Genomic DNA, 7422 nt, shown 5'->3' with positions numbered 1-7422 from the left:
TGATAAAGGAGCACACCCTCTCCCATAGCACAGCACCCTGCTCCCATCTCACAGCACATTTATTGAGGACAGGACTGGTGCATAGGTGGCCAGTGACTGTCCTGAGTCTGCTGGAGCAAGGGAGGTTGGGCAGGCAGGCTGAGGTAGTTGTCCTGGGGGGCACTGGAGCTGTGGAGGTGAGAGCTGCTGCAGTACCTGGGCCGCTCTTGCAAGTCCTGCTGGCAGCATGGGACTGAGCACCCCTGGGCACTCCCCACCAGCCCCAGTGCTCATCTCCATCCTCTGCAGCAGCATCAATAAATACAAAAGTCTGCAAGTCCCTGAGCTCAGTCTGGTGCTGCCGGGGCACGGGAGTTGGACTGTCCTGCAGCACTGCTGGGACCATGCCGATGCCAAGGGGTCACACGAGGTTGCTGGCCAGGCGTTCCCGTCTCTCCAGGTCGCTCACCACATCAGCACCATAGGCATCACCTGGAGAAAGTGACGTGGGTGGAGATGGGGGAGGAACAAGGAACCTGTGGCATCCCCCACCCTGTCACTTCTCCCACCCTGTCTTTCATGCCCTCTATACTCCTGTCCCTCCTTACTTGTGTGACAGCTGTGCATCCAGACACGCTGCCCATCATACTTGCACTGGCACCGCATCACATTGTTGGAGAAGTCTGACTCAGCCACTTCGTGCTTGGGGTTCACAACCACCTGAGAGGGCAAGAGGTAGGGCTGAGGGCACCTCTGCCATGCCCTGGCCAGGCAGGGCTGTGGCACATGCACAGAGGGGTGCAGAGCTGCACCCCAATGTGCAGGGTGAGGGAGTGCTGATGGTGCCCATGTCGGGCAGCCCCCAGCCCTGAGCTCCAGTGGCTTGGTACCCCTCCTGACCCTCCGTTCCCATACCTGGAAGGTGTAGCTGCCTGGTGGCACATCGGTGATGTCAATCCACTGGCAGTCGATGTCATGGCGGTAGGTGTCCCAGCACCCCACACTCACCCCTTGCTCCCCAAAGTTGGCACAGGCGAAGCGTCGCTGCAGCCCTGCAGGAGGGTAGGGAGGTGAGGGAGGGCACAGACAGAGCCCTCTTCAAGGAGCAGAATGAGGGGCTGCTGTAAGCTCTGCAGACAGCACATACCCTCGGGGCAGTTGGTGTCCTCCAGGCAAAAGCTGGCCTTGTGCCCCTCCGCCACCTTGGAACCGTTGAGAGTTAGCAGGTCATAATGGGTAAAGACCTCGATGCTGTGGAAGTGCCTGTGGGGACAGGGACTGAGTACAGGGCTGGTGTGCATGTGGGCGGCCCAGCTGCCCTGTTGGGAGCAGGCAGCACCCAGGGACTCAGCAAATTACAGCCTTGAAGCCAAATAAAGCCATAATGACAGTGTTGACGTGGACGCTGTTAACTACCTCGGGTGAGACAGTCTCTTGGGACCATGCCCTGCCTGGCCCTGGGAGGGGGCAGCTCCTTGCCAGCCTCTGCCCATGGGCTACTCACCGGTGGCACTGGTGCCAGGTCCAGGCATGCCGCCCCATCCTGGGTCGGAAATCAGCTCTTCCCAGGTTGTGGATCTGGGAGGAGAAGCGGAGGAGGCGGCGGAAACCATAGGGCCACTGCATTTGGTCGGCAGAGCGGGAGAGGCAGCGCTCCTCATGGGCACAGTACAGCAGCCCCAGGGGCCGGTCCTCCAGGTAGGCTGTCTCCTGCACCAGCTGGGCATTCATCACCAGGTCTGGGGCATCTGGCATGAAGGGAATCAGCAGGGATTGAGAAGGTGATCCCCACCCTGCATAGCTCCCCCTACTCTCCAGGAGAACAGGGGTGCCGCCTCCCGGCAGTACCCCATGGGCTCCTGCTACTCACGGGCAGTGCAGGTGACCCCTGCTGAGAAGCGTCCCCCGCCGCTGGGGCAGTGGACAGGGCCATGGCGCTGGCACTGCTGCAGGGCCAGCTCGGTGCCGGCACAGCGCACCCCGCTCATCACAACCCGGGTGGCATCGGGGCTGCCTGCCCAGTACCACGTCTCCTGAGCAGAGGAGGAGCACAGTGCTTGGACCAGTCCTCCCACATCCTGCCAGAACCCACCTGCCTCCCTCCCTGCCCTAACGCTGTCACCAGGGCTTTTTGCCCCAGCTGTCCCATCCCAGAGGCCCAGCCACCCTATGCCCACACTACCCATCCTGCAGGACCCCTGGAACTCCTGGCCCCAGGATGGGAACCCACTCACCTGGAGGGCGTGGCTGGCAAAGCCCAGCCCCAGCTGCCTGCAGACCACCATGGCCTCGTTCAGCCCCCACTGTGCACCGCACACTGCACCCCACTGCAGCTGCCCCTGCACCGGCACCAGCACCTCCACTACACCTTCTTCAGGGTTACGGCCCCCGGCCAGCCGCACCTGCCAGCAGAGAAGGGCTGAGCTGGAATGTGGTGCAGACCCCAGCCCCTCTCTCAGCTCTGCAATAGGATAGGCAGCCCAACACATCTCCCTCAACTTCTTTCTCTTTTTCTCCCCACTTTTCCCACCAGCTCATCCTGCAGAACCCCAATGAGGTGCTGCTCTGTGTCGCCTCCATCCCCTGGGTCACCCCAGAGCTGCTCTGAGCATCCACACCAGGCACAGAGCTTGGTGAGCAGGGGCTGTGCAATGGAGCTTTGGCTCTGGGGAAGAGACAGGGGCTCACCTGGCTCTTGAAGTCCATGTGGGGCATGTGGCAGCGAACGGCGGCATCAGCCTTGTGCTGACACCCGCTCTGCTCGGCATCTTGGAAGCGGCACTCACCAAGGGTGCGCTCGTGGCCAGTGCATTGTACATTGCTCATATGGATGGGCCCCAGACCTAAAGCAGAGGAAGGGTCAGTACTCCTTGCTCCATGACCATCCTGGAGCAGGACACCCATCCTCCTTCCCCTGGTCTGGGCATTCCCTATGGGAATGGGGCTGCCCATGGCAGGAGCAGACAAGGGAGCCCCATGCCAGGGCAGGCTGGAGCTGACTGAAGAACCCAGGATGCTCCAACAGGACACATTAAAACAGTGGCTTTCCCCATCATACCCCTCCAAGTCCAGCAGTGCCCCATGTCCATGTTGTGCCATCTGCCTCACCTTGTCCCATCTGGGCTCCCACCAGGGCCTGCTTCGCTGTCCCGTAGCCCAGCTGCCGGCACACCACACTGGCTGCAGTGAGGTCCCACTGCTTGTCACACACGGTGCCCCACTGCCCGTGGCGTAGCACCTCCACCCGGCCCTCGCCGGGATGGGTACCCGCTCGCAGCCGCACCGGGAGCACCTGGGCATGGGGAGCAGCTGGTCAGCACCCCCAGGACATGGCCACCCACCTGCACAAGTGCAAATGGAGTGGCTGGGTGTGCTGCTCAGCTCTGAGACCCTCTGTCGCTGGGATGAGGTGCGGGGCTCTGTCAGGGCTCACCTTTCCTGGGGAGGCCTTGCTCTTGCTCTTGCCCTTGCCTGTGCCCTTCTGGAAGGCAGGGCTGGGGAGACAGCTGACAATGGCGTGCATGCCGTGGGGGCAGGCGTGCTGGCGGGGGGCTGGTGGGGCCACCTGTATAGGGCAGCGGGCCAGGTAGGGCTCCGAACCCTGACACTGCACCCTGTGGACCCAAAAGCTGTTCTTCTGGCTGAGAGTCTTCAGGCTGCCGAGGGAGAGGAGCAGGGCCAGTGTCAGCTTGGGTGCCAGAGACTCACCCCCACCCAATATCCATGCTGGGTGCCCACCCAAGGTGCCCTGCCTGCCCTGTCCAGGGCTGAGTCCTACCTGGAGTTGGAGTCCTTCAGCTTCTTATTCCAGAGCTTTCTGTGGGTACACAGAACCAGGAGGTTGGGGGGTGTCATGCTGACACTGCACAACTGAACCCCCCCACCCCATCACTCCTGCCCTCCCCAGCAGGAGCTGGAGCCATGAGGTCTTCCCACAGAATGTCAGGTTCTCTCACACTGGCGATTACCGTGCCAAGCCTGGCTGTACCATGTGTCCCAGCAGGACTGTGTGACTCCTGGCATTGGTAGGGGCTCATTACGCGCTGTATTTATAGTCCCAGTCTGAGACAGGGGTGGAGGGATTGAGAGACACTTGCCTTTCCTCTCCTTTCTCCCACGCTTTGCCAGCCATATCTGGTGACCATACCCACAGTCCTCTGGATGCTGCTGAGCCCAACTCTTCCCCTTGTCAAGGCCACAAGAAGGGGATCTAGACATGACCAGGCACCTTGCCCACCCACACATATGTGCAGCCCTTCCCTGACGCCCCCTCCAGTCTCTTGTCCGCACAGTGTGCCCAGCCAGGTACCTGCCCCACATGCTTAGGTGCAATGCATGTTTCCCACATTCCTACCGGTAGAAGCTGGTGTTGATCTGCTTCTCGCGGGGGAAGCCCAGCATCCCACAGACCACACGGCTGTTGTTCCTGGTCCAGTTGGCATCACACACCTGCCTCCAGTGCCCGTTGTGCTTCACTTCCACAGCACCCTCCATTACTGGCATGCTCAGCTTGGCTCGTGCCAGGATGGGCTTGAGCCGCACCTCCTCCAGGCTCAGCCCTGGCACCTGCCGCAATGGGCACAGGGTTGGGCATGGGACTCCAGTATCGAGGGCAGGGCATACAGGATGGTGACATGGGAAAGGGTTAGAGAGACCTGCTCCAGTCCCCCTGGTATACCCTATTGGGAACAGGGGAATTCCATGACCCCCCACTCACCTCTCTCAGGTTACCAGAGGTGGTAGCCTGGGGGGAGCTGCCAGGCAGTCGCTGTCCTGAGCACACCACACCAGCATCCTCACCATGGTGGCAGTCGCTGATGCCCCAGCCATTGTGGACACACTCTGCCAGGGAGCCTTCATTGCCCCCACACCGCACGTTATCCAGCCAGATGGGGCCTGGGGAACACAGCACCACGGGCACCATCCAGTGTGTCCCGCCGGCTGCCTGCACCTACAGTCCCCAGGGCAGGCTCCCCCTCCCCACTGTCCTCCCCAGGACCCCCCACCCTTCCACTCCCCACCTGCCCCTTACCTTCCCCTTGGCCATAGGTGGCACTATGGGTCCAGGTGATGGCTGCGGTGTAACCCAGCTGTCTGCAGGCGACGGTGGCCGCGTGGAAGTCGAAGCCATCGTCGCAGACGGTGCCCCAGCGTCCCTGGTACAGCACCTCCAGCCGGCCCTCTCCCGCTGGCCCCCGTGGTCCCCCCAGCCGCAGCTGCACTGGGGCCAGGTCCTGCCCGCTGGGGGCCACCCAGCACAGCAGCAGCACCAGAAGGATGGGACTTGTGCCAATTGGCATCACCATCGCGGTTCTGCAGGTGGGATGCCTGAAGACAGCCTGACAATGAGCCCTTGGGGATCATGGCAGGGTGGGGGTGCTCCCTGTGCCCCAGGAGTTGGGCAGTGGTGTAGGGATATCATGTCCCCTTGCGCAGTGGTGACATCCCTGTCCCTGTGTTTTGGGGGATGCAGGTGCTAGACCCTGCCATACTCGCAGCCCCACCTCTGGGCTCAGCCCCAGCCCTGCACCCATCACTGCTTTACCCAACCCTGGCACAGCCCTCCCAGGAACCCACAGCCATGGGCAGCCCCACGAACATTGCCCTGTGCTCTTGTTGCTTCCTGCCTGTCCCGTGCTTCGGGACATGGGTGGGGGCCTCACAGAGCCCCCCTTTATTCCCCGCTTGGATCCTTTGCCGAACACCAGGGTCCCTCCCCTCCCCATTCTTCACACAGCTCTGTCTCCATCATCCCATCTCTTCCCCTGCATTCCCATTCAGAGCACTAGTGGGGTTGCTGACCCCCTCCAGGTGCCCAGATCTCCCCCCACCGGGGCTACCGCCGGCACTCACCCTGGCAAGGGATGGCGGTGCAGGACTGGCAGCGATGTGGGGCAGGCGGTGGCGAGTGGACGCGACTGCTGGCTCCCGCTGCTGCTGACTCCCACAGCTCTTGACTCCCGCCGAGCACCGCCTGCAGCCGCTTTTATGTTGCAGCGGGGTGGGCCGCTCCGGGGGGGGGGGAGCCTCCGCCCTCCCGCCTCGGGCCTGGAGCCCAGCCCTACTCCCTGCCCTCCCCCGACCGTACCCTGCCACACTGGGGCAAACCTGTCCCCGCCCCAACCCCTGTCCTCCCCGCAGCCCGAGGGGGCTGAGGACCCCCGGATACCCCTACCTGCCGTGAGCCTGGACCTCCTCCCAGTCTGAATCCAATGCCTCCGGTCAAGGATGCTCCTCCCATGGGTCTGTCCCCCAGCCATGCAGAGCATGGACCTTGTGGAGGTGACAAACTGTCACGCTAGGGACACCTCAAAAGGACATCTCTTGCCCCTTCCCACCTACACAGTGGCTCAAATGGGCATGCAGGCAGGGGGTGCCTCGGGGTGCTGCAATGGGGCTAGGACTCGGGGGGCACAGAGAGCACGGCAGGCTGTGGGATGGCATTGGAAGTCCGGAGCACGGTTCTCCCAGGGCTCAGGGCATCACCCGGGCCATTCCTGAGCCAGGCTGGCTGTGAAGGTCCTCAGGCATAGCCTTTCTCCCTGGGACGTGGAGACTGGGGATGCCCCCCTCCCGACCTGCCCCGGGAGCAACCTCCGGCTTGGGGTGCCGCCAGTCCCCGGGGCACCCCGCTACCCACATGCCCGCCGTGCCCCGCCGTGGGATGGGGATAAACAGGAAACCCTGTGCCCTGGCTGTGCCCAGGGACCGGCCAGGAATGTGCCGGTGGCCACCGGGCTGTTTGTTTGGAGTCAAAGCAGCTGGATCCTGCCGGGAGGAGCCAGAGTCAACACGGCCGGGAATAGCCCGTGAGCTCATCGCCACGTTTCGCAAGAGCTCCAGCACCTCTGGGTGTGCATGGGTGCACGGCGCCGGGACCCGCTCTCAGGAGACCCTCATCCCAGCCCTCTGCCTCGTCCGGGCTCAGGGCATGTGCTGAAGCCTCTCCTGCGATAGAGGTCACTGGCCGGCCCCAGCATGGGGGCCACGGAAAGCCCTGGGGAAGGGCAGGGTTGCAGCCAGCAGTGAAGCCTGTGACTCATTAGTGTCTCAGCGTTTTGGAGCTCAATTTCTAAAGTGTGAGGCCAGAAGTCCCCCTAGCCTCCCCACCCGGAGGATGCTGGCAGGGGTCCAGGGCAGGCGGGTGCGGGGTACCGCTCCCAGCTCTGCCTCTGCTCCTGGGGTCAGCAAGAAGAGGGCAGGGAGGGGGCTGGTGGGCTCTCCCACACCTGGGACCTGCCAGCCTCACCCCGTAGCAGTGGGGGCACTGTGTTGTGCTGCTTATTGTGACCGTGGCAGGCTGGAAGCATCCCCCTTTGCCTTGAGGTGTCACTCAGTGAGCCCCTCATCTCCCTCGGGGCTCACTGGGTGCCAGCACCTGCAGTCCCGGGCAGCCAGCAGCGGCAGCAGCTAAAAATACACAGCCAGCAGCAGGGCAGCCCC

At 63.0% G+C, this 7422-nt stretch overlaps 1 protein-coding gene across 1 annotated transcript; it reads right to left on the bottom strand.

Moving 5' to 3' along the window:
• Positions 1-48: 48 nt before the first annotated feature.
• On the bottom strand, positions 49-5285 carry LOXL4 (lysyl oxidase like 4). The gene is made up of 14 exons (XM_027648344.1): positions 5012-5285; positions 4697-4875; positions 4334-4545; positions 3758-3796; positions 3413-3635; positions 3088-3271; positions 2668-2822; positions 2214-2381; positions 1850-2012; positions 1484-1727; positions 1127-1242; positions 895-1031; positions 588-699; positions 49-471 (listed from the first exon to the last, which is right to left on the bottom strand). The coding sequence occupies exons 1-14, from the start codon at positions 5283-5285 to the stop codon at positions 401-403; spliced, it is 2277 nt and encodes a 758-aa protein (XP_027504145.1). The 3' UTR covers positions 49-400.
• Between the last annotated feature and the right edge of the window lie 2137 nt (positions 5286-7422).

Source organism: Corapipo altera, unplaced genomic scaffold, assembly GCF_003945725.1.
Source record: "Corapipo altera isolate COAL_440 unplaced genomic scaffold, ASM394572v1 56, whole genome shotgun sequence".
Taxonomy (NCBI): domain Eukaryota; kingdom Metazoa; phylum Chordata; class Aves; order Passeriformes; family Pipridae; genus Corapipo; species Corapipo altera.
The sequence above is the reverse complement of the archived record's forward strand: the minus strand, read 5'-3'. Positions and strand labels throughout refer to the sequence as shown.

What these genes read in the sequence shown, in the direction of transcription:
- LOXL4 (XM_027648344.1), bottom strand. Translation starts at nt 5,285, where the DNA reads ATGGTGATGCCAATTGGCACAAGTCCCATCCTTCTGGTGCTGCTGCTG. An exon ending in CCTCTGGTAACCTGAGAGAG is followed by an intron (nt 4,546 to 4,696) that starts GTGAGTGGGGGG and finishes CCATTGCGGCAG; the next exon opens with GTGCCAGGGCTGAGCCTGGA. An exon ending in ATCAACACCAGCTTCTACCG is followed by an intron (nt 3,797 to 4,333) that starts GTAGGAATGTGG and finishes GTGTACCCACAG; the next exon opens with AAAGCTCTGGAATAAGAAGC.